General features: G+C 47.0%; 2 protein-coding genes across 7 annotated transcripts in view; one reads left to right on the top strand and one right to left on the bottom strand.

Moving 5' to 3' along the window:
• Positions 1–4,895, top strand: part of SIM2 (SIM bHLH transcription factor 2) — a 53,798-nt gene extending 48,903 nt beyond the window's left edge. Inside the window, exon 11 of the mRNA XM_053220575.1 lies at positions 1,466–4,895. Within this exon, the coding sequence (XP_053076550.1) occupies positions 1,466–1,908 (443 nt within the window). The 3' untranslated portion in view covers positions 1,909–4,895. The remainder of the gene's footprint in view (positions 1–1,465) is intronic.
• A 181-nt stretch (positions 4,896–5,076) lies between these two features.
• Positions 5,077–26,535, bottom strand: part of HLCS (holocarboxylase synthetase) — a 227,179-nt gene continuing 205,720 nt past the window's right edge. For all 6 annotated transcript variants that reach the window (XM_053220565.1, XM_053220566.1, XM_053220564.1 and 3 more), the window contains 5 exons: positions 19,842–19,909; positions 17,994–18,154; positions 12,249–12,363; positions 9,853–10,066; positions 5,077–8,393 (listed from right to left, as the gene is read on the bottom strand). In XM_053220565.1, coding sequence (XP_053076540.1) covers positions 8,222–8,393; positions 9,853–10,066; positions 12,249–12,363; positions 17,994–18,154; positions 19,842–19,909 — 730 coding nt within the window. In that variant the 3' untranslated portion in view covers positions 5,077–8,221. The remainder of the gene's footprint in view (positions 8,394–9,852; positions 10,067–12,248; positions 12,364–17,993; positions 18,155–19,841; positions 19,910–26,535) is intronic.

The following is a 26,535-nucleotide window of genomic DNA, read 5'->3' as shown; positions in this document are numbered from 1 at the left end:
GCAGAGGGTAGGTGGGGATTGAGGGGTGGCTGCGACAGGTACGTTCCCGTTGCACGCAGACCTAACTACTGCTCGGGGTGTAGACCAAGATAGTACAAATTTCCTGTGGTGGCCACTAAATGCAGGGTAAATGTTATATGCCCCCAGCAACGAATCACCTGCTTAAAGAGGAGCGCTCTCTCAGGGCCCCCTCCTTTCCCCTCTTTCTCTCTTTGGAGGCAGGTAGGGCTCTGTTCCTCCCCAGCGGCTTTGGGAATCTCTTGTTCAGACCCAGTCTTTACAAGGCTGAGACCCGTCTTGTCCCTAATGTGAGACGAGGGATAGACCGTGGGAGAAAGCCAACTGTCTTGGAGATTACTAGGACACGTTTTTCAAAAGTGGGGAGCTTAGAAAAGAACACACCAGCCACTAGGGCAGCATGGCCCGCCTTCGGCCTGGGCCGGTCCTCGGAGCCGCCAGTGTCACAGATTTGGAGAGACAGCCATCAGTGTATTGGGTCCCTTGAATAACCAAGGAAGGGATTTCCCCTGACAGCCAATGAAAGAAAGAGAAAGCTAGGCATCTTGATAACAGCTGAAGATATTATCCACTTGAGATTGACCTGAAAGAATTATTTTTCTTGGTCTGTGGAAGTTGGCCAATGATATAACTAACACACAGTATTACATTTTTTTAAAAGTTGCTATTTTGAAAGCGAAAGAGGTTAATAACCACCTCGTTTATCACACACTTGGTAAAAAAAAGGACCAAAGGTGCTAATTTGGGGCAATTTGCGATCCACTTCCTAGTCTTTTTTGATATTAAAGGAAGACAAAGGTTGTCTTAAGGTAAAAAAAAAAAAAAAAAATAGGGAGCTAATTGATTGCAGGCATCTAGTTAGTGAGGGTGGTTATTACTTTAGTCATGACCCCTCTAAAGGGAGCAGGGTGATTACCACCCCACTCTCCCCACCGAGGGCTAAGGGGGAAAAAAAAAAGAAAGAAAGAAAGAAAGAAAGCCTGTAAACCAACGCTGTCCAAGAAGGTAGCCAGCAGCCACGTGTGGCTCTTGGGCACTGAAATGCGGCTACTAGGAGAATGAGAGGTGCTGCTGGGTAGGCCTGCACTTGGAAGGCAGGAACGAAGAATCAGATACCGCAATCATTTAAAACTATTGATCCCACATTGAAATAACCTTTGGGACATGTGGCATTAAATTGAGCGCGCTGTTCACATGAATTCCACCTGTTCCTCTTCGCTCTTTAATGCGACCACCCGAACGCCGCCGCAGAGTGCAGCCTGCGACCGGACAGCGCGGGCGGGCCTGGGCGCGGAGGGGCAGGGGCCGGGCGGCTGCGGGGGCGGAGCGCGCTGCGGGTGGCCCAGAGGGTGGTGGCGGCGCCCGGGGCCCGCAGGGTTGGTGCCGCTTTGGGCGTGTCCCCTTCCTCCCCCCGCGCGGGCGTCTAACGTGTCGCCTGTCCCCGCAGCGCCCGCCGCCGCCGCGCGCAGGTTCGGCGAGGACACCGCGCCGCCACCGCCGCCGCCGCCGAGCTTCCCGAGCTGCGGCCACTACCGCGAGGAGCCCGCGCTGGGCCCGGCCAAGGCCGCCCGCCAGGCAGCCAGGGACGGGGCGCGGCTGGCGCTGGCCCGCGCGGCGCCCGAGTGCTGCGCGCCGCCGGCCCCGGAGCCCCCGGGCGCGCCTGCGCAGCTGCCCTTCGTGCTGCTCAACTACCACCGCGTGCTGGCCCGGCGCGGGCCGCTGGGGGGCGCTGCGCCCGGCGCGCCCGCCCTCGCCTGCGGCCCCGGCGGCCCCGAGGCGGCGGCCGGCGCGCTGCGGCCCCGGCTCCCGGGCCCCGCCGCCGCCTCGCCGCCCGGCGCGCCGCTGCCGCACTACCTGGGCGCTTCGGTCATCATCACCAACGGCAGGTGACCTCGCGCAGGGCTGCCCGCAGGGAGAAGCCATAGGCCGGGCCCCGGGCTCCTGTTGTCCAGAGTGCAGCCGAGTTACGAGGGGCGGGCTGTATATGCACGGTTTAAATTAATTTATACAGAGACGACTATTTTAATAGAACTCCGCGGCCGGCTTCTAGATTTTTACGCAGATCCCGCAAACGCCGGTGCAGAGGACTGCGGCGCGCCCGCGGCGGGGGAGAAAGGCCCGCCAGACCTTTGTTCTCCAAGAGCCCGGTCCCGAAGGGGGCAGAGCTGAGCGTCCCCCGCGCGACCTCCACCTGCCCCGTCTCCGGGGGCGGACTTGGTTTCCTCGCCTCGCCACCAGGCCCGCGCGCCTCGCCTCGTCCCCGATGCGCAGCAGCAATCCCACTGGGGACTGAAGGAGCTTCCGCTCCGGGGGAGCCTCCGCCGTAAAGACGAAAGCCCAACCCGATCCAGTCAGATACGCCAGGCGGTGGCCCACCCGGAGGAGGAGGCTCCAGAATTCAGAGCGCTCTTAGATTCTTAAGGCAGGATGTGATGATTTAAGCCCCAGGAATCGACAACTCTCATGTCTTTAAAAGTCATTCATGAGCCTCATGAAAAGTTGTTTTAATTTAAGCCTTTTTTTTTTTTTTCGGTACAAAAATCAGCAAGCCAAGACCAAGGGAGTGAATGAGCATGGGTGTGCTTTTACTTCCTCCTAACCTCTGTGAACTCTTGATACCGAGAATAGCACCTTCAGAGTATATTGAATAGGCATTAAATGCAAAAAATTATATATAGCCAGATATTTTCTGAGAATGACATGTGGATGATTTAGGTGCCCAAGGCGACTGGCTACCCCTGTCAGGTTTGATTACAAGGCGAAATCCCTCTGGTCCACCCAGACCTGTATTTCCCTAGGCTCGTGTTTGCTACAAGTAGTGCTAATAAAGTTAGTTAAATTGCATGTGCAATATGGAAAATTGTCAATGGACTGCGCCTTGTGGAAGAAAAGTCGCTAAAGGGATCTGATAAAAATGGTGCATACATTTTCTTTAGCATTTCCTGCCTTTTCTGCATAGCAAGAAAACTCCATGAACATGTCCTGTATGTAGGAGGTAAACAGAAATCCTTTTATAAAGCACCAGCAGTGTTTTTAAAAATAAACTTACATTCATTTTTGTCTTTTATGTTTCTGCTTCAAGACTTCACCATTTAAAAATCCTACCATGGCTCTGAAGTGGTTCGATGCATGGAACCACCGTCTTCTAATTTGCTTCACCCGATAAACACTCCATCATTTCGCTGTGTCAGAAACGGTTTTCTTCTAGGAAACTCTGCGCCTGAGCGGAAAGATGTTTCACAGAAGTCTTTAAGGCATCGTTCTAGAATCAAAGGGCACCTGTAACCAACTGTTCTCAAAATGTGAAATGATCGTCTGCCGACCTGGTGTCACACTGAGTGAGGGTCTGCCTCCTTTCTGAGCAGGGTGTCAGTTGCCTCGTGGTGGGGGAGGGGGGGTGAAATTTTCAAATTTTGGAACACGTGTGGTGTGGCAAAGGGAATGAGTCAAAAGAAGCGAACGCCTACACCCCTGTCCTGCGCTTAGCTATACCTCATCAGCAGGTCTTTGTGCATACAGAAAATAAGCCACGGGGTAATTATTTTTTTATGCTCACAACCGTCCTAATTAAACCATGATTCCTGGAAGGAGCGGTTTTGAGGAGCGGGAGCGATCACCCGACGTTTCTCAATAAAGTACCGCAAAATGCATTTGTGTCTAACTTGTTGCGAACCATCGGGGGCCGCGTTTATGAGTAAATACAGATCATGAAGGCTTTCGAGCAGCTTAAGATCAAAGGTTGCGGTGAAAAAGATAAGACCGTTATAGATTCACAAATGATAACGTAAACAGGCTTAACAATGAGTGCGTGTGTGCTTGAAAAATAAAATGGGTACTAGGGAGAACGCCCTTGTCTACACAAACATCACGGTTTTCATAGCCTAGAACGTGAAGGAAGATTCCTACGCAAGCCGGCTTTCAGGCGGCCAGCAGTTCAGTTTAAAGTGAACGGGAGTTACTATGGCAACCTAATATTGTTAGCCCATCTTTAAGAGTCTGCACATTTAAGCTGGGGGTATCGTTTCTTGACTTCGATGAGGCTCCGGCAGGGGAAGAGGAAGCATTTTAATAAATACGACTCTCTTTCACAAAAAAAAGAAAACAAAAATTGTAGTGGGTTCCTAACACGTTGACGAAAAATGCCAGATCACACGGATTTGAGAAAGAAACCCAGTTTAAGACTGGCTGGGCCCTCCAAGGGGCCTCCCAGGGAAAGGAATTCCTTTATGTTCATGGAAGCCCTTTCTAGAAAAGCCATTCCATTCATACCTTTGTAGAGAAGGGAACGGGCTGCTTCAGGAGATCTGCAAGAGCGGTATTTTCCACCCCCTGGCCCCCCACCCCTTTGTCCTTTTTAAACAGTCCTAGGGCCAACCAAGCCTTTCCCCTTGGACCCTAAGGGTGGGAGAGGTTTACACGGTCAATGAATCCCGGACAAAGTCTACCCGAAGTTGTAATTTATTGTAACTGTAAGACAGTTAAGGTAGACTGTGGGGGCTGCTGCGATAAAATGACATAAAAAGGTTTTCAAACAAATGCCAGAAAATTACAGTCGTTTAAAATCGTAGTGCATCGCAACTCTTGGGCTATGGAAGATGCATTTATTCAAGCTGTTCCTAAACTTAAGTATGACATATAAAGTTGAAATCTTGGGGAAAAGCCTCAAAACAAAAGTCAAGCAGTTCTTACAAAAGAACAATTCTCCAAGAACAAAATTTGTTCTTCTATTAAATTTGTTTTTCAGTTAAAAAATTTATATTAAATTTCTTTCTCACCTGAGCTAAGAGGTTTTTGTTTTGTTTTGTTTTTGTTTTACTTTGGGTTTCATTCTTTGGAGTAATATTTCTCTTTTGTATGACACATTTGTCAAAAATAAATCAAAAACAACAAAAAGCACCCAGCTTCTTAATAACTTAGAAATACATACATACTCCTTACCATGTAAAACTATTTATTTTGTAAAAATGTTTAAATATGAATAAAAATGCTGGTAACCAAGAGTAGTTGCCTGTTTTTAAAAATGAAACTTGTGGTAAAAATAACAATGAGCCCAAACTGTACAGAAAACCTGAAAGTTTATTTTGGTAAGACTCGATTTTTATAGGCATTGGTTTAAAGTAATTACTTTTCAGCGATGATTCTTTGAAAAGGTAAAAATGGGAAGGTGTACGCTTTTAAACATTTTTGATGTGCATAGTAATTATGCAGGAATAAGGATTCTCCATTTTCTGCCCGTTAGGAGCAAACAGAGCTTCCAGAATGCAAGCTGAAAATGTCTCCCTGCTACATCCTGAAACTGCTGGGTGAGGCTGGCTTTTCTCCCGCTTCCCAGGTCAAGGGCAGGGGGAACCACAGAGGCCAGCCCCGTGGGTGTACGTGGGGGACTCGGGGACTGGAGGCTGCATACTACCCTCACCTGGGCCTGTGCACCCACCCATCACACACCCCTCATCGGCCCACTCATTCCCACATCGGGCAAAGTCTGCGGTAGCGACCCCCACGGAGTGTTTGAGACCAGACACGAATCCTTGGACTTTTTGCCCACACCCCCTGAATGTTGCCAGGAGGCCCAGCATCAAGGGGTGCTGCTTCGGCGGGGGCCACGAGTCCTAGGGAAAACTTCCTTGTGCACATTCGGGGGTGCTTTTCCACGGCTTCCTCGGAAATCTGCCACCAGCCCGGAAGAGAGGCGGTCTGGTCTTTTACAAAACCAGGTAACATGATCAATGCGCAGCCTCTACACGCGGGGGCCAATCAATGTGCAGCCTCCACATGCGGGGGCCAATCAAATGCCCGGAAAGCCCACGCCAATCCTGAGTTCAGTTACCATGTTTTCAAGATTATGAAGAAAATGCAGTTTCCGTTAAGACTTTAAAGCTCCTTGAGATCAGAGATCGTCAGGTGCACAAAACGACCTCAAACCCATGAGTGTCACGTAGCAAGTAAATAATTTCCCTAACGCTAATAGCTACAAGTAAAATGCTTTTATTCAGCTCTTCTATATGAAGCAGAATTTCAAAAGTCTTTGGTTCATCTGAGGCAAAATCGGGTTTACGGAAAACGTAGCATCTGCTTCAAGTCTACTTCGTGTCCCTCAAGGCGACTGGGTGACGACACGAGAAAGAACAGTCTTAAAAGCACAGAGGCAAAGTGGTCTATGCCCGGAACATCTCCATCTGCGCTGACATGGCCACACTTCATTAGTTTTAATTTACAGAAAGGAAATGAAATGATAACATTTTTTCCCCCAAAGCAGAACTATCTAGAATAGGACTTCAGCTAAAAACAAAACGTAGCATGTTTTTCATTAAAGAACCCCCCAAAGAAATTCAAACAGTAACAATGGCAGCTCTGAGAGAGGACTTGCCTTATATTACAAAGTTTGAGAAATGAAACTCGCAGCATCAGCGGGGAGATCTTTCCTCTTGATGATATTTTGCAGATGCCCTCTCAAGGGTGAGTTCATCTGGTGATTTTGGGGTGGTGTGGATTTTTATTTAAACTTGTCACTAATTCCAAAAGAAGACTTAGACACTTAGGAGAGAAGCATTTTTTTTTTTTTTTGACAAAATTCTAATTGAAGCCTTATTTGCAAAAATTACTTCTGAAGTTCTTTTAAAAGTTACAGTTCCAAAAACACATATTGGGTTGTTGTACTTAACTAAACATGCTATTTTTTTCCCCCTTCCTATGGTGCTGGCTGTGCCTGGCTAAAGGTGGACACATTTTATACCGAAAACCGCAAGTTTTTGGAATTAGCCTAAGTAAAGCTGGATAAGGATAGTGCTAGTGTATAATAAAGGGATTCTGTTCAATGCTGAGAGCTCCATCAAGTTTTCTTTCCACTAATTTCAGTTGGGACTGGCAGGAAGAGAGAAAAGTGGACAAAAACTGGCCTTTTAAGGCTGAAAAGTAATGCGTGTGATTCACAAGTTCAACAGAGATAGGAGTTACATGGAAAGAGCATGGAGTACATCTGGAAATCACAAATGTATATCAAAAGGTTTCCTTTCTTTTGTTCTTCCATGGAGACTTTTAGGGCATCAGATCTTGAACATCTTCTTTTAAAACTTCTCACGCATGCGCACGTGCGCGCGCGCACACACACACACACACACACACACACACACACACACCCTCCCTCCCTCCCTCTTAGATGATGGGCGCTCAGTATCAGTTGTATTTCCTTTCTTAGCAATTTAGGAAAAGAGGGGTAAACATTACGGCTTACAAATAAAACGCCACGTACTTCTGTTCTCTGTGCACCAAACCGTCTTTCAGGAATGCGCCACATTTCAAAGTGAACCTACAACTGGCTTAAAAGCCCCAAAGCCTCCCTTGTGTGTGGTACGAATGCGTCTTCGTCTCCAGCTGTTAGGGCCCCATCATCTACCCCACATTCACACGAGGCCTAATCAACACTTTAAGGCTCTTGAACTTGATCCCATCACTTCAGGATATGCAGTAAATTCAAATTTATGAAAAGAGGGCTCATACATTAATGTCCAAGCAAGTAACTGATTTCCTCTCCAAGGTCACTGCAGCCTGCCAGTGACACCCATCTCTGCGGCCACTTAGGCACTGTGACTGGACCACAAACCAGTGGGTCCAGAGTAACCCTCAGAAATCTACCTTCTCTTTCCTTATGGACAAAAAATAAATAAATAAAACAACGAACTGCCAGTGTTCCTCTAGCAAAACACCTCCCTGGATGCTCATAAACAGTGTTACCAACCCTCTACCTCATTGCTGGTCTGGGCCTGGAAGCTTTTTTTTGATTTATTTTTTTAATAGTCTGGGAGTGAAGGTCTCTGCTACTGGGGAAACATCTGAATTATTCCATTGCTGTTTCCAAATAAAAACTTGTGTTTTTTGTGTTTTTCTTCTGGGCCAATAAACACACACCCAAGCCCAAGAGGGGAGAAAGATTTCACACCTGTGGTAGTGCTTTATCTGAACGAGATCTTCTGCTACCCCCCAGAACATCTTCTGACACCAAGTCAAATGGCAACAGACAGAACAAAATTAAGGAATTGAGGAGGTTAATTGGAGGGAGAAAAAAAAAATCCGCCTACAACTCTAAATCCGTTTTCCAGCTCCTCGGGCTAGGAAAGGCAGCAGAAATTGAACCGGAATGTTCGATGCAGTGGCTCCGCCCGCCCTCCCACTGCCCAGCGGCCAGGACAGTGACCCCAGGCTCGGGCTACTGCTGTTTGGGGATGATGAGGTTTCTTAGCATGTCGAAGGAGTTGCCGTCTGGATGCACCGTCACGATCTCACCGTCCTCCTGCTGAACCTGAAGGAACCCAGAGTCATCTAGGCCGACTATCCACACCTCCGGGCCCTCGAGGCCTCCCAGGCGGACCCGCTGGCCACTGTACATGAAGAAGAGCAGACAGTCACTGGGAAATGTCACGCAGTATCTACAAGACAGGGGGTGAAGTACTTACCCATTGGGTAAAGGGTGCGGGAGGGCAGGGGGTGGGGTAGGATGCTCGGACTCTCACTGGTCCCTCATGAACTGTTTTCATAAACTACTAGCATAGTCAGGTTGATGGCAATTCCAACAGAGTTCGGACTTTCTCCTCATTCTGCTCATCCGGAGGATGATGTGTACCTACTTCCTCACCCCCTAGCACTTCTAAGAACCACTGTGCAGCTCTAGGTTTTCCTGGCTTAGATTGGGGCCAAAGAAACTGAGCTGGGAAGCTAATTTTATAAAACAAAGCTGGGTGGCATCGCCTGCGAGTTAAACTCGCTCTAATGCTACGTTTAATCTTTTCCAAATGTACCTGCGGTGAGTTACATCCTTGTAAATAGTTTTTAAAATAGAGGATCCCTCCCCTCCCCCCGCCACTCATCTTTATTTGGAAGAAGTCTAAACCTGCAGAAAAGTTGAAAAAATAGTACAATGAACCTCAGATTCCCTCTTCGCTTATATTCACACCAACTGATAACATTTTCCATATTTGCTTTCTCTCTTCGTGCACACACATGCTTTTTTGCGGACGTTTAAAAATAAGTTGCAGGCATCATGACACTTTACACTTAAATACTTCAGCATGTACCTCCTAAGAACAATCTCCCACAAAACCAAAATACCATTATCACCCTCAAGAAGTCTAATCTTGGTATAATAACATCTAAAATATAGTTCATGTTTAAATTTCCCCATTGTCTCATTAATATTTTTTGTGGCTATTTCCTCCCATCCAGGATCTAATTATGAATCACATCTTGCATTTATTGTCATGCCTCTTTAGTCCTCTTTAATGTCAAACAAATCTCCCACCTTCTTCTTATTTTTTTGTGTTAGAGGACATTAACATTTTTGAAGCATAGAGGCCTGCTGATAGGTACCAGTGCCTCTCAGGCTTTGGGTGCGTGTGGATCCCCTGGAGCATTTGTTGAAACATGAATTGTGCTCGAGTGTTCGGCCAGCCTCAGAGTTTCTGATTTAGGAGGCCCAGGGTGGAACTTGAGAATAACCTGCATTTCTAACAAGTTCCCAGGTGAGGATGCTATTGCCCCTGGGGGATCTTGCTTTGAAAACTGTTGATATCTAGAATGTTCTACGATTTAAATAAACATGCGGGAAAACTCTCCGGTGATGCTGTGTCCTTCTCGCTGCATCCCATCAGCAGCAGACCTGGGATGCCAGTTCGTCCTGGCATTGCTGATGGTAACTTGCTCAAAATAGTGTCCGCCAGTTTTTTCTCCATCAGAAAGGGAGAAAATAGTTATCTAGACCTGTGCTCAGTTTCTTGTTTTAAGATAGTGAACTACTAATTGAATGAAGACATTTTAAAAGAGTGAAGACGGGCCAGCACTGACCTGTGTACCCAATACTTATAATAAAGGGGAAGAATGCCATTGGGCCCTTTGTCCTGAAACGTGTCGATCAGTTTCTCCAGCACGGTCACAGTTCTGGCGATGAGATCATCGGTCCTGAAGGGCTTCAGCTCTGCCCTGTGTTGCTTATTGTATTCTGTGACGAGATCATTGATGCATATGGTGGGGTTACTGTTACTCACGTTAAATCCACAGCCTGCAACAAAAGCAAACGGTTGAAAAACGCGAGCAGCTCAACGTACTGGGAGGATCACACTTTCCTCTCAACCACCTGGAAGAAGTTACAGCCTGGATCCCCTGCCCCCTGCTTCCTTGTCCTCATTTCAAATTTATGATCTCTGGCCACTTAAAGAATGACTTATCTCTTTGGGACCGGTTTCCTTTTTTCATCCTTCCTTTATTATCCTTGTTCAAGCTGGGATCACCCCAACCTCACTGCAGACCGGTTGGGGTGAGAAAGGCAGATTCGATTCGATTAAACAGAAGCTATGAACGGGACTGAGCTCCTTAGACTGGCCTCTGAAACGATCCTTCACGGGGTCGAGCCAAGAATCGTAGGTCTGCCCTGAGCCCAACATACAGTAAAATTTCTTGTTTCTTTTCCGACTTGAGTAACAGAACCCATGTCTGAAAATAAAGAATTTTATTCAGGTCTTAAGGAGTAAACTCTGGATTCAGAGATTTCAAACCTTGGTCATGGCATAAACCTAGAACACATCTTTTAATACTTTACCCTTGGAAGTCTCTGGTGCTAGGGTTACGCTGTTGGCAAGGGGCCAACCCATGTTCAGTGGCTCTTTTACAGGCTCCTAAACCACAGCTTCGGGAGAGCGAGTTACCAGCAGTGGGGTTTGAACAGGCTTGTCTCTGCTGTTACTTAATATCACCATCCTCTCCGGGAGAGTTGGAAGTCTTCAGAGAAGTCAAACCTCAGTTTTCAACAGGGCCCTGAATCAACCTCAGAGAGGTCTTCAATAAGAAATGAAATACGGCAAGAATGAAGCAGTGAGACTATCTTGTTTTCAGTGCCTCTGAGAAAAAATTCCCCAAGTACTCGCCTCAGATAGAATGGTGACATTTACAATAGCAGTATTCTTTGGTAAATGTTCGGAGCCATTTTCAGCGTGAAGGGAAAGACTGATTGGCCTCAGATTTTTTTTTTTTTTTTAATATACTGGCTATTAAAATACAAAGCAATATAAATTACATCTGGAAACAAAAAACACATAACTACAGCAACAGGGACAGAATCAGCAGGTCTTCATTTGTTCATTCATTCAACAACACACACGGCACGGAGGGTGAGGCATTAGCGTATGTGTACACGGTCCTGAAAATCTCCGTTATATTCAGAAAATCCCAAGTCCTGGGGGAAATAGCAACACTGACTAGTGCCAACTTCGGCTACGCCTTTCTAAGGACCAGAGAGTGCCCTTGTTGGCGGCTCTGAATCTCCCCTCAAAGATGCCCCCCCTCCCCCCATCACCTCCCACGGCCTTAGGAATTTAACAAAAGCTATGAATTCTCCCCAGAGGAACATGTTCCCTTTCCTCCCCCGCCCCCAATGGCAGACTTCCTTAGCTCCCTGAGGCCATCCCCGGGCCCCATTGATACCTACGGGCCCTACCTCAGAACATCTACATCCAGCCTCATTAACACATTTAAAAATGGGAAGCAGAGCTTGGATGATAGGAAACAGTTTGGTAGCAGTGCCGGAAACATAAGCTTTGCATCTTTTGGCTGGCAGTTCTGACACGTCGTCATGTGTTTTCTGTCCAATACTAATTTTTGAATGTTGGGTTCTCCTGGACATTAGGGAGAAGCCGATGCTCGGAGGAACAGGAGCCTAAGAATTTCTGAAACTGTTTCTGAACCCACCTCCTCGCCTGATGCGGGTACGCTGCGGGGAAGCGGGATTCTTCACCCCACCTTGACCAGCCTGGAGCTTCTTCTGAAGGTCCAAAAGAACGCAACTTTTTCATGGCCTGGGAAGGTCCCATTAAGAATGCCAGACCACCAGGAGACCCATCCTTGAAATTAACTTTCTTTTCTTATTACAAAATGGCATGTCAAATGTTTATTTTCATCATTTCTAATTCAACAAGAAGCGGGCACGTGGAGAGGTGTAATAAAAAACCTGTTTGATGTGATACCAATTTGGTGGTTTCCATGGCCATAGACAGGAACGCTAAACCCCTTGAAGGGCTTTCAACCAATCTGGCCTGTTTTGCATACATATTGTGTTCTGTAACTTAGGACTCAGAGAAAAAGTAATCCCATATGATAATCCACTCCCCCCAATGTAGCCATGTATAAACCATTTTTCTTTTTGCTTTTATTAATCTAAAAATGTGGAGGAAAGGGCTTTAAAAGCTTACCAATAAGTATATAAAATGTTTCTCCCAAAAGCGTTGAGTTAACCAGAACTCCACCAAGCTTCATGAAGTTACTATAATAAATATCGTTGGGCCACTTCACTCGTAAGTTGATATCCTAAAGGAAAATCTGTGCGTTAATCAAGCAAGCACAGGACACAAAGGGAAAAGGAAGATAGGCAGGATGTTCTCGAATCTAATGGAACATGGGATCTCAACCTCTCTTCTGGTTCTGACAGCTAATCTTTGAGACAATCCAGTGCGAAAGGACCACCTTGGGGCTGGGAGAGACCTAAAGAACATATCTGGCATAAATTCTGGCATTTTCCCCGCACCCCAGCACTGTTCATTATCTCAGTACAGGCAGATGTCTTCATCGTGCTTCACAGACACTGTGTGTTTTACACACTGAAGGCTGGCGGCAGCCCTGAGAGGAGCAAGCTGATCGATCAGTGCCACCATTTTCCAACAGCCCTTGCCCGCTTCGCGTCTCTGTGTCACAATTTGGGAATTCTCACAACATTTCGAACTTTTTCATTATTTGGTTATCATGGTGATCTGTGATCAGTGATCACAACTCACTGAAAGCTCAGATGATGGTTAGCATTTTTTAGCAATAAAATATATATTTTTAAGTTTTTCATTTATTTTGAGAGACAGAGAGAGGGAGAGAGAGAGCATGAGCAGGGGAGGGGCAGAGGGAGAATCCCAAGCAGACACTGGGCTGTCAGTGCAGGGCCTGATGCGGGGCTCAAACTCACAAACCGTGAGCTCATGACCTGAGCCAAAACCAAGAGCTGGACTCTTAAGTGACTGAGACCCAGGCACTCTCTCAATAAAATATTTTTTAGTTAAGGCGTGTCCATTGCTTTTTTAGACCACAGTATAGTGCAAACGTAACTTACATGCACCGGGAAACCAAAATCCACCAGCAGTGAGCACCTACTGTGTGCTGGGTTGGGGGCAGGGAGAGAATAATGCTTCTGGGTTCTCTTCCCTTAAGGAGCTCATGCCCGAGAGAGAAAAGATGCCCTAAGTTAACCAATATCATAAAAGGTGGGTAGAAATGTTTCAAGGAGAATGCTACAGAGATGCAGGGTAGGAACACGGTTCACTGAATTATTACGGAAGGATCTCAAAACACTGCCGACAGTCAGCAGTTAACAGAAACGATTTGTTCTGTGGCTCACTGCGTCTCTACCCTGAAGCAACCCTGGGCGACCCTGCCTGAGCCCCGATCGCAGTGGAACGGTGCTGGTCACTGCCTTGAGCTGGGCCACCCAGACCCCCACCTCCTGCCGGGACTCTTAAGTGGGCACAGAGACCGGGTGAGACCCAGTGGGTGCTGGAGCTGCCAGGACTCCTGGGCCGGGGGTGGCAGCCAAGTTGTGCCACGTGTGGGGAGAAGAAGGAAATCGGGATATATGAGGCTGAAAGAAAGACACTCAGCAAATAAAACGGAAAGACTGCAGGGTAGCTGATGGCCTCTGATCCCACAGTGCTTTCGCTTCCTTCCCTGAGGGCCAGTACCACCCAGAGCCCCTTCTCAGCCCTAGTCCCTATGTTACTTACACCAGACCCCCAGGGGGTACTAGTTTTGTCCCTGTTTTACGAGGAAGAAACTGAAGCTGACAGACACTGCCTGGGTGGCTTGCAGTTACACTCAGATGCAGCAGAGCTGGGATTCTTTTTCTCCCTCCCCCACCTCTCCCCTCCCTTTCCCTTCCCTCCCATTCCTTTTTTTCCTTCCTTCCTTCCTTCCTTCCTTCCTTCCTTCCTTCCTTCCTTCCTTCCTTCCTTCCTTCCTTCCTTCCTTTTAAATGTTAATTTACTTTTTTAAGAGACAGCATGAGCGCCAGCTGAGGTAGGGGCAGAGAGAGAGGGAGGGACACACAGAATCCCAAGCAGGCTCCAGGCTCTGAGCTGTCAGCACAGAGCCCGATGCAGGGCTTGAACTCATGAACCGTGAGATCATGACCTGAGCCAAAGTCAGATACTCCACTGACCAAGGCACTCAGGTGCCCCCAAACCCAGGGCTTTCTGACACCAAGCCCCCAGGGAGCTTAATACTGTGCTACAGAGCCTGCTGCTTCCAAGAAATTTCCTTCTCTCCCTTCAACAAGGCCTTCTTTGCATCTCAGCCAGCGGAATACATTTCTGTTCTGCCCCGCAGGGCACTCTAGGCAGAGAGGAGAAATGCAAAAGGAACAAAAGCATAAAGAAGACGTGGGGATGAGCACCGGGACCTGTAACTGACAGGGAGGGAGCTTCATAATCCTTCGTGTCTAGAACAGGGATCTCCATGGCGGCCGGAGCAAGGGTGCCATTCTGCTACCCTGCCCCAGGGGACACTGTGCAATGCTGGAGACATCTCTGGTTGTCACAGCTTGAGGGAATCCCACTGGCACCTAGAGGGAGCAGCCAGAGACGCTGTCCCACCTCCTGCAGAGGAAGGCCTCCCACCTGAGATGTGGGGCCCAAATGTCAACAGTGCCAACGGTGAGAAACGCTGGTGTGGAAAATCTGTAGCTTGGAGACTTTGGCCTTGGTCACTCTCGCAGGTCCCCTTCTTTGTCCTCTCTCGCCTTCCCAGGCCCCCATGTACCCAACACGGTCCCTGCCCAAACTCGGCTCCTGCGGTAGGTGGGCAGCGGCTTTCTTCCGTGCTGGCCCCGTTCCCGGGTTCCTGATTTACTTCACATGTTCAGGTCTAGTTGGTCAATGATGGCTTACAGAATCGTGGCTTCTCCTGTGGGGAAACTATGGCATCTATTTCAACGAAGAGAAAGGCCGCGTGCTTATTTTTATACTATCTCAACCACGTATTCAAACAGCTGCCGCGGGCCTCCCGGGTACAAAGTGCTATGTTAGGCTCTTTGGGATCAAAATAAAACTACTCCTTCATCCACAGAGCTGGTTCCTTTACAGGAGATGGAACCAGAAGCACAAATAACACTGCTCCAGAGCGAGCCACGGGAGAAACCATAAAAGTGGCTCAGACCTTCCAAACACCAAAAGGTTAGAAGGGGGAGTTTGTAGCTAGAAGTTTCCGGGAATGGCATTGGAGCAGGGCCTCCCAGGGCAAACAGAACTTCCAGGTACAGGGAGGGGACAGGAGGGGACGGGAGGGGAGGGGAGGGGAGGGTGGAGGGCTACAGGCACCTGGCATGGCGGGGACCTCGCAAACAGAAGTAACAGTGGGAGGGATGGTAGGCAGTGGATTGCAAGCTCTGGAAGGAGTAATGGGCATTTCCGTGACACTCCCTCTGGTCCAGGGAGACAGGCACCATCTGTGTGCTGATGGTGACATCTGACCAAAGATGTAAGAAAGGCCAACTATACGGAGCGCCTGGGTGGCTCAGTCAGTTAAGTGTCCGCCTTCAGCTCAGGTCATCATCTCACAGTTCGTGGGTTCGAGCCCCACATTGGGCTCTGTGCTGACAGCTCAGCGCCTGGAGCCTGCTTCCGATTCTGTGTCTCCCTCTCTCTGACCCTCCCCTGCTCACGCTGTCTCCCCCCGCCAAAAAATAAACATTAAAATTTTTATATTAAAAAAAAGGCAAACTCTACGTAACTGGGGCCTATTTCAACCATCCTGGATTTGTACTGTGTAAGCTAAATGGACTCTGTTAAAAATAAATACTGAGAGGCACCTGAGTTGATCTCAGTCAGTTAAGCATCCTAATTGGGCTCAGGTCATGATCTCAGTTTGTAGGTTCAAGCCCTGTGTCAGGCTCTGCACTGACAGCATGGAGCCTACTTGGGATTCTCTCCCTCCCCCTTCTCTCTGCCCCTTCCTCACTTGCACTCTCTCTCTCTCAAAATAAATAAACTGTAAAAAAACCTTTTTTTTAAATAAATAAATCCTGAGAAAGTAAATCCTAAAAGTTCTTATCACAAGGGGAAAAAAATGTTTTCTAGGAACTATAGGAGGTGATGGGTGTTAAGTTCCTGTGGTAACCACTTCACAAGTAGGTCAGGTCATTGTACTGTGCGCCTCAAACTTACATGGTCAATTCTATCTCAGTAAAAACTGAAATGAAATAATGGAAGAATACATCCAACCCCAAACCAAAGTCACATCACACAGGTGAGACTGGGCTGCGTCACTACAGAAACAGGACAGAAGGAGGAGCGTGAGGGACAACACCCATCAGGTGTGCTGTTGAGGGCGGGCTGCCCACCTCACATCCCGCTGCCCCCAGCCCTTCCAGTAAGGCAGGCACTCAAAGAATGCTCGCTAAGTTAACAGGTGAGGCTACAAGGTCAAAATCAAAGCCAAGAAAAAGCTAACCAGGCTAATTTAAAATTTAAATTTTCATTTATTTTCCTAAGACCAACAAACCTGTTGCTAGGGTTAAAAATACCGCCTCCCCCCCCCCCCGCCCCCCCAACAGAACTTTATCTTCTCAACTGCCTTCTACGAGGGGAGACGTCTGGCTCAGGGGGCTGCAGGCTGAACCTGTGAAGGTTGCGGGGAATCCTGCTGGCACCTAGTGGGAGCAGCCAGAGATGCCGTCCCACCTCCTGCAGAGGAAGGCCTCCCACCTGAGATGTGGGGCCCAAATGTCAACAGTGCCGACGGCGAGAAACGCTGGTGTGGAAAATCTGTAGCTTAAGCCCAAGCCCTTCAGATACAGACAGCAAGTGTGCTGAATACCTGGTAATAAATGTCATATTTCAGTGTGCATGCCTGGGACTTCAGTGTGCATGCCTGGGAAACACATACCCCAGCCCTACACACAGTGACCACATTAGAGGGGGTTAAGGGGCGCTGGCGATGATGGCTTCCCTGTTGAACATGAGGACAGGCCCCACTGAAAGTCATGATCTTAGCCTCTACAATAATTGTTTTCAGCCTCACATAAGAGCTGTAGGTGGGAGGGAGCCTGGGGATGAACGCCCTTGAAAAAAAAATTTTTTTAAGTTTATTTTAGAGAGACAGACAGACAGACACGAGCAGGGAAATGGCAGAGAGAGAAGGAGACACAGAATCCGAAGCAGGCTCCAGGCTCCGAGCTGTCAGCACAGAGCCTGACGCGGGGCTCAAATTCAAGAACCGTGAGATCATGACCTGAGACGAAGTGGGATGTTTAATGGACTGAGCCACCCAGGTGCCCCGGGAACTCCCTTTTTACACTCATGTGAAATTCTTCCAGGAAAACTGAGGAAGAGGATATACAGTGACTGTGTGCACTGGTCTCTTGTCTCCTTAATAAGTGACACTAAAGTATCCAATGGTAATGACGAAGCAGGCACCCCTGCCATAGAGCTGGGAGCAACACCCCAAAATGAACCTGCACGTTAAACCTGGGCGGCCACAGACAAAGGATTGCTCTGCCCAACAGTGACTGTGCAAAATGAAGGTGGGAAATGAAAAGGTTGTTTAGGTCTATAAAATAAGGCTTTTCACCAGAAAACACAAGTGGCCCATCCCGTCCAATGGGCTTCAATTAAAGGAAAGAATAAATAAAAAGAGGTTTGCCCTAAGATACTTGATAAATTGGACAACAGCACAGAAAGGAAACTCTGGGAAAGAAACACATCTGGCGAGCCTCACGCCGCTGTAAAAGCTGCTGGTGCTTTCCAAACTCTCAAAGCTCCAAGAACACTCTGTTGCCCAGCTTTGCAAAGAGCAGGCTGCAACTTTATATGCAGCTATCGTCCGGACACATCCTCCATATACCGACTTGATCAGCTGGGATGTACGCGTAGGGCGGGGATGTTAGACAGAGGAGCTGCACGTACCTGGTACTCAGGAATGGACCTTACCGCCTCCACAACGGCCAGGGACATCAGATGCTGGACAAATGGGATCCTCTGTCCCAGCTGGGACCTCAGCGGGATGGAGACGAGCAGGGTGGACACGGCGCATCCCATGGGGCTCAGCCAAGCATTCGATCCCCGCCCTGGAACACAGGCCCCATCAGGAAAGTGGCCCCGTTGCCATGCGAACAGAGTCAGATGCACACAGCGGCAGAAAATGGGCCGAGCAGCCACGTGCGCAATCAACCCAGACTGATTACGATGCTTGGAGATTCTAGGGTTAACTCAAGAACAGAGAAGCTTTTTAAAATCTGATGCTGTGTTGCTGAACAAGTTTCTGATAAGTAGCAGAATGTTCAGCCTCAGTGAGCATATCATTTAGGCTTTGATGATTCAAAGTCTTACAGTGTCTGAACATGACTGTCAGCTTAATTTTCTCCATACGGTCATGCAGGCAAAACCAGAAACAGTGGGGAAAATGAGCCAGGTCTGTCCTGTCCAGGAGAAGTCCTGGGAGCCACATTTTAGAAGTGACCTATATTGTGGTGATAGTCTCACAACCTGTGAACATATTTAAAAAAACCCAAAATTGTACACTTTAAATGAGGGAACTGTATGGCATGTGAATTATATCTCACTGTTATAAGGGGGGGGAAAGGAAGTTGAATTTAAAAAGTAAGCCCTAGCATTAACTCTCTGAACTATTTTTTCCTAAAACAGAAGCCAAGAAAATAAAGTGATCAAAATGAGAGGTATAATCAAAGTCCTTCTATGTCCTTTATTTAAACCACCATATTGAGCCCCCCGGCTTTGGATAAAATGAATTTTCTCTTTGAGTTATGTTCAAAAGACATATTCAAAGGAAAGAAGTGGGAAACAGTGGATTTATTTCATTGCTCCTTCTGAGAAAGGCGTAAGGAGCCTCTCTTGAGAGTTACAAGCACGTTTGGGTTGGCCTGGCGCTGTCTGGAGCAGGGGCGAGGGCCAAGTGCCTCCTGCATGACCACCGAGCATGGAATCTGCTTGTGGTTGGACCCCAAGTGGATTCTGGGAGGATGCGGGCTCTGGTTTCCGAGGGTCAGCAGGTGGCGGAAGCTCTGAGCAGCCCTTGGCTTCTCTGTGATCACTCTGTGAACGGGCATTGACCACTGATCAAGCTCCCACTGCATGGAATTTCCAGGGCAGCCGGGGTGGGGGCTGGCAGACGGAAGGCCTCCCCTGTGTGACACTCAATAGGGACACAGAAGCCACCTCCCAGAGAACCTTCAGGCAAATAAATGTCTCTATAACACAGTCATGATTCACACACTGCAATGCCTAGAATGTGTCAGAAAGAGGAATTTACAAGATGTAGATGACTGAATGTTAAAACCATCCCCAGGGGCGCCTGGGTGGCTCAGTCGGTCAAGCGTCTGACTTCCGCTCAGGTCATGATCTGGCAGTCTGTGAGTTCCAGCCCTCTGTCGGGCTCTGTGCTGACAGCTCAGAGCCTGGAGCCTGCTTGGGAGTCTGTGTCTCCTTCTCTCTCTGCCCCACCCCTGCTCACACTCCCTCAAAAATAAATAAACAAACAAACAAAAAAAATTCCCGGTAGAACATCCAGTGATTAATAACCATCTCAGTTTGAGACAATGCTTTTAATTGTACTAAAAGGCTCAATCTTCTGATCAATTTCCCGCCCTCTTCCTCCATTTTAGGGGGTGTGAACACAAGCACTTCTAATGTGCGTCTCCTCCACAATCAGCACACACGATCCATTGGCAATCTGGACACAGGAGTCACAGATTTTAGAAAACAAAACAGCAGAAACGATAACAAAAGATGACTGACCTTTGCCCTGTGTTTGGCGGACTGCGATGGCTATTAACCCCATTTCCTGCGGGATCTCAAACATCAACCTGCAAACGGTGGGAAAGACTGGTCAGCCATAACGGGGACATGATAGGGCAGCCCACAGCTCACACACAAGGAGGGACCCTGTTGGCACTCATTTGCGAGCATGTGGGGGAAAGAAAGGGCCATTTTCCAGGTCTCAAGGGATAATGACCCCCTTCCCAGCCTCTGCAGTGGGAACAAGGAAGAAGAGCCCAAGAAAACACCATGTAATCAAACAAGATTGGGGTGGGGAAAGGCTGTGTACCTGCCTGAGCTCTTAGTTTATTTAAGACATTGCTCGATTCCATTTTTCTTCGGAATATCCTACCAAGTTCTTTCTTCCCCACTCTGACGTGGTGTCCCTTCTTTGGGTGACAACTAGCAGTTCCTGACATTTGTTTCTACTTACGGTGCGTTTCTGTCCGAACACTAGAACATAATCATAACAGAAGTTTCTGATTATTCAGAAAACCAATATGGTGGCAATAAAGCCGTTTAAAAGATACACTATCCCCTGAGAACTAATTATGTTTTAACTATAGTAAATAAATCTACACCTTCTGAGAACTCCGGAGAACCTTGGATCATTTTAGGCTTGAGTTCTGCTTTTAAAATGGTTTCATTTAAAAGAATACAAACTTCCCTTTGGGGATAGGTAGAAAAGTGCCTTATATCTCCACCAAATGAGTCAATATTAACCTTTTTTTCCCCCCAGAAAAGGAAAGGAGGAAAAAAAAAAATCCCTCACACTGAGAATTTCCTCCCAGCCACTTTCTACATATTTTAACTCTGCGTGAGGAAGACTTTCCTCTGCATTCCCAGGAGTTGCTGACCAGGTACCGAGTGGGCAAGGCTCATGGTAGAATTTATTAAACCAAGCAAAAATCAGGTTTGCCCACTGCGGGTGCAGCTGCTGGCTCTGTGAAGTACTTTCGGGAGAGGGAAGAGGTGAGAGGAGGGATGATGGAGAGACGGTATTTGTATGAAGTTTCCAATAATAGTTTCCAAGGTTCCATAGCACCCTGCTCCCCAGTTGCTGAGGAGAAAGGGCCCTGAAGAAAGACCACGATCGGGAATCAGGGAAGGGGGTGGGCCTCCACAGATGGTAAGAGAAGAAACACACTTAAAAGTGTAGAGAAACGGCACAGTGTCTCTCTGTGCACCATGGCCAGCAGACTTTGGCATTGATGCGCGCGGACCCCAGTAGCAAGGGGCCCGGAAAACCCCTTTTCCTTGCTAAGAAGAGCCTGGCCACACCGGGTGGGGGCCGGCTGGTCTGACAGGCACAGGGCACTCCCAGAGAGCAGGCCGCCTGCGTCGACGTGCCAAGCCCACCTTCCATCTTACATGAAACACAGCTCCAGAAGTATTTCTCTTGGACACCATGAATAACCCATTGAGACCAACTGTTCCTATGCAATGTTGGGCTCCAAGAATAAAGCGTCCTTTTCTTGGGTCGGACCAGCGGAAAACAGAGAAGGGATCTCTGTCCATGCAGGGAGGTAACACTGTCTTCTCAGGACTTCATGCTTTCCAGAAAGTTCCGGCAACCCCTCACCTAGGCTCCAAAGGCCACAGGTTCTGGTGGCGGTGGGGGGCAGCTAACAACCTTTTCTAGGGGAGTAGGCGGGGGGGGGGGGATGATTTAGCACGCTGTGAGCAGACTGCAAAAGCTCTCTCAATGGCAGGCAATCTAGGATGTTCTTTAAATAAACATGTAGACAGAACACGGTCCTGTCGATAGCCAGTGCTGGTGATGGTGGAATTAGGCGAGGGGGTGGGGGAGGTTTAGAAACCAAACACAGACTTCTAGAACAAAGAGAAATGATTAAGGGAACATATGCACTCAACTGCTGGAGGTTTGGCAGCAGTTAACAGGGCATATTGATGAGAAGACAGAGTTTGTGCAGCTGAAGGCCAGGAGGAAATTCTGCAAGAGGGAGACAACGAGGGAAGGAGGTAATACGCGGTCTGAGACAACCAGGGGCCGCCAGATTTATTTGTGCTATCTGAGATAACTCTGGGGGCCAAACCACACGGCTTACGGTCAACAAAGAAGCATTTATGAACTTCGCGAATTTTGCATTTCAGAAAATGAAGCCGCTAGGGTTTGCTTTAGCAGAAAGGAGGCACCATAAATGCATTTCCATCCTGAGTTGATGATGTTCTCACAAAAGGAAACAGAAAAAGAAAGAAAAAAAAAAAAAGGATGAGGTTACATAATGATTATGCCCCTGCTGCTGTATATTTTCTGTCCTTGTTTGCGAAGGCTGTGGAATAAAAGGTTTCTGTGAGTGGTAGCTGAATGCACTCACTTCGGTACTGACGGGGCATGCCGGAAAAGCGCTTTGTTTTTCTACTCTTCTCTGGAGTCTCCAACATCCAGACCTCAAAAGGCCACTTTGCAAATGTGACCACTTCGGTTCCTAAGGACATCACAGCACCTCGTGGGTGCTCGGCCAACGGGAACGTCCCGAATTTCACCGTTGGAATAAAGCTTCAATAATTAAGACTGATCTAGAGGACAGGCCAGTATGAACCTGTGTGAAAATCCTTAAGGAATAAAAATTAAATTAAATTCAGACCCATTCAATCCATTTTGGGGATTCAAACCTAAGGAAACAGTCAGTCCACATTCACCAAGAGCTATACAACTGTGGGAATAGCCCATGTGTTCAATAGGGAAATGTTGAGTACACTGTGGTACATGAAGTCAATGGAATAACTCCCATTAAATAGGGTGGTTATGAAGAGTATGTGGCAACATGAAAGAAATGCTTACAACACGCCGCTAAATAAAAAAGCAGTATACAGGGGCGCCTGGGTGGCTCAGTCAGTTAAGCCTCTGACTCTTGATTTCGGCTCAGGTCATGATCCCATGGTTTGTGAGGCTGAGCCCCATGTCGGACTTTGTGCTCACAACACAGAGCTTTCTTGTGATTCTCTTCTCCCTCTCTCTCTCTGCCGCTCCCCAGCTTGAGCACATGTTTACACACTTGCTCTCTCTCTCAAAATAAATAAAAACTTGAAAAAGCAGTATACAAAAACCTACATATACTTTTATTCCAACTATGTAAAATTCATAGAAAACGGAGTGAGATTTATTCAGGCTTTATTACTTATTAGGCATTATAGGATGATTTTTTATTTTAAAACTTTCCTTTAAGATGACTGGTTACCTTTAAAAATTATGCTGAAATTTGGCGCACTTGGGTGGCTCAATTGGTTAAGCATCTGACTTATACTCAGGTCACGATCTCACTGCTTGTGGGTTCGAGCCCCACGTCAGGCTCTGCGCTGACAGCTCAGAGTCTGGAGCCTGCTTTGGATTCTGTGTTTCCCTCTCTCTCTGCCCCTCCCCCGCTCATGCTCTGTCTCTCTCTCTCAAGAATAAACATTAAAAAAATTATGCTGAAAAATTCTGGCAAAAAAAGCATGGCTTTTATGTTTAGATATAATATTTGTAATTAATTCCTCATCAATATTTCCAAGAAAAGAACTAAAAAATCTGCTTTAAAATTAAATAAGACAGAGTTATCTACAGCACCCGTTTTATTATGAGCAAAAGCTTATTTGATAGTATTAAGAAGTAGAAATTCTTGAAACCAGTCTGTTCATAAGCAATCAGCCTTAAAAACTTCATGCTTTCTGACCTGGTGACTGTCCTTCTAGGTGTAAATCCTAAGGAGTATTCAGAGAGAGAAACAAAATAATTCAGGGGCACAACTATTCATCACAGCTTTACAATGTGAAAATCAGAAACAATATGAACAGTCTATGAATAAAGGAATGAAAAAAATCATAGCATCCTCACATGAAAACCTATCATGTAGCCACCTGTGATACACGCAAATGTCCACTGAACTCCTTCAGGTGATTAAATTATGACGCAAAACCCTACATACAGCATTATTCTAAAAGATGTTTTAAAATACCCTTTTTGAAATTGTTAAGAAATATACCACAATATTAGCTCTGGTTATTCTGAGGAGTGTATTCATTTAAAAAAAAAATACAGAAAAGTGCAGAGTAGAAAATAAGTCCCTCTTCTCATTAAAAGTGCATAGTCTCCTAGACTTTCCCCCCTTTTAAACAAATACACATGCATATATTTTACAAAATAGGTTTTCTGATGATTGGAGAAATTCCTGACTGTGGAACTATTAAAAGGATGTTGCGGATGTATAGTTATGGACATCTTATTGATACCTTATTTGATTGATATCTTACTGATATTTTAATCTTACAGACAATAAAAAAGGGAATGCGTGAAAACAGCACGTGTGATCCCCTTCTATGTAAGCTGTCCATTCGTGTGTGCATTTAGAGAAAAATACAGGACACACATCAACAGTGGCTGTTACCTCCAGAAGGTGGAGGTGGAACCAATACGTGGTGATGTTAACTCCTCCATGCTGTCTCATGTGGTCTCTGGGTGGTAAGATTTCACGTGGTTTTGAATTCCTTCTTTATACTTCTCTGAATTTTCCAGTGTTTCTGCACTGGGAGTGCATTCATTGTACAATCAGGAAAAAATGCTATTTAAAAGAAGATTTATTGAAACTCAACTTTGCTTCCTTAGGTGAAGCATGCATCCGCCAGCTCACTAGCTGGGGAGCACTCTCTTCCTTTCCAGAGACGGTAGACTGCCAACCGACTGAGCGGTAGCAGGCTCCCTGTAAGGATCCCCCATAACTCGAACGCTGCACGTACGGCTGTGCCGGTCCCTTGCCGTCCTTCCCTGGGAAGCATGTGCCCCGTGCAACAGGCAGGCTGAGTCTGCCTCCTGTCCCTGCACAGATTGCCGCTGGGCTCGGGAGGTGGCATGCGTGTGGCCACCAGCATCTTCGGAGCATGGGGGGCCTTCATCAACTCTTGCTCCCAGTGCACATGCTGTGTCTTTTCTTTGATGTCTTCCCCCTGGTATTCTCAGTTCTGACCCCTCCCTTTACTTGGCTTTCGGAAACACGCATTCTCAGATAGTCCCCCTCCCGTTTTCTATACGTAAAAAATAACCCAATTAATGGGGTAGGGATGAGGCAGGGGGAGGAGGACCCAGGAAGCCAGACATTCATTCGGTCACCGTTTCTGATTTTTAAAAGCTTTACTGGAAGAGATACTCCCACTACGCACAACCCTGCGGACGTCTGCATAGTTCAAAGGAAACGGCGCTAAACTTCACTTCAGAAACTTAAAAAAAAAAATTTTTTTTAATGTATTACATTGCAAACACCAACCATTAGTTCAGGAAGACTTTTTTTTAAGTTAAAAAGCTAACATATCAAGATATTTTCATTTTGAAAAAGTCTGACTCTAGGAGTCAATTTTCTTAATTTTTTTAAAGTTGTCTTCAATGTAAGAACACGTATTTTTAAAAAAATTTTTAAATGTTTTTATTTATTTTGGAGAGAGAGGGGCAGACAGAGCACAAGCTGGGGAGGGGCAGAGAGAGAGGGAGACACAGAATCTGAAGCAAGCTCCAGGCTCTGAGCTGTCAGCACAGAGCCCAACACAGGGCTCAAATTCACAAACTGCAAGATCATGACCTGAGCTGAAGTCAGACACTTAACCTACTAAGCCACCCAGGTGCCCGCTTTTTTTTTTTTTTTTTAGAAAAACTGCTTAACTATTTTTTTTAACAACACCACATGGAGTAAGGGGTCGGTCCAGAGGGCTCTGTGATGCCTGGGGACACCCTGGTGACTTCTGAACAAGTGGCTAGGCATGTGGGTGCAAAGCTGAGATTGACAGTCCCAAAGATGCACAGTGCCATCCAGGAACTGGGGCGTGGGGTGGCTACTGCTCCTGGCAGGACAGGAAAGGCAAGGTTCCTGAGGAAACTCTGAAAACACCACAGTGCAGCAGAGTCAGACCAAGGGAATCAGATCAAATTCAAATCCCAGTGTTGACAGAACTAACCATCAAGTGAGGGGCTTTGTCTCTCTAAATCTCTCCAGTCACCCAGGAAATCTGGTTAGGGTAGGAAGGAGACAGAACACACATGGTGGTTTGACACTGGGTGGGTATTTAAATAGAGCACTTCCTCTTTGTTGCATGGATCCGACAGCTTCCTACTGTCCCATGACCCCCTCTTGGGGATAAAGAGGGTGGTCAGGGAGAGGGAGGATCAGTGGAGTGAGTGACTGTGTGTGTGTGTGTGTGTGTGTGTGTGTGTGTGCACGTGTGTTTAAAGTTTATTTATTTATTTTGACAGAGGAAGGGGCGGGGGCGAGGGGAGAGAATCCCAAGCAGATTCTCAGTGCACAACCGACTGAGCCACCCAGACTCCCCAAATGTGTGTTTTAGCACTCCTCAAAAATTCTAGATAATGCCTCTCCTCTGTACCTCTCACCCCCTCTCCCGCTTCTATCTACAAAGCACTATCATCTAAACATAGGGCTACAAAGCATTTAGATTAACACCAGTAACTGGGGTTGCAAAATATTCCCTTTTAGATCTTGGGTCTCTGAACCCACTTAGCAAAGCTATAAACAGTTGGGTGAACTAACTATTTGGTTGACTTTCTAAAGGCAGCACTTTCTTCAGGTTATTATTACTCGTGAATAATTTCAGCCACTCATGCACACAGGCACACAACAGTTTTATTAACATATTTTCATTACTTTCTGGCTTTGACATTTAAAGCTAT

This window comes from Acinonyx jubatus, chromosome C2 (assembly GCF_027475565.1).
Source record: "Acinonyx jubatus isolate Ajub_Pintada_27869175 chromosome C2, VMU_Ajub_asm_v1.0, whole genome shotgun sequence".
Lineage (NCBI taxonomy): Eukaryota > Metazoa > Chordata > Mammalia > Carnivora > Felidae > Acinonyx > Acinonyx jubatus.
This window is presented reverse-complemented; position numbering and strand designations above follow the sequence as displayed.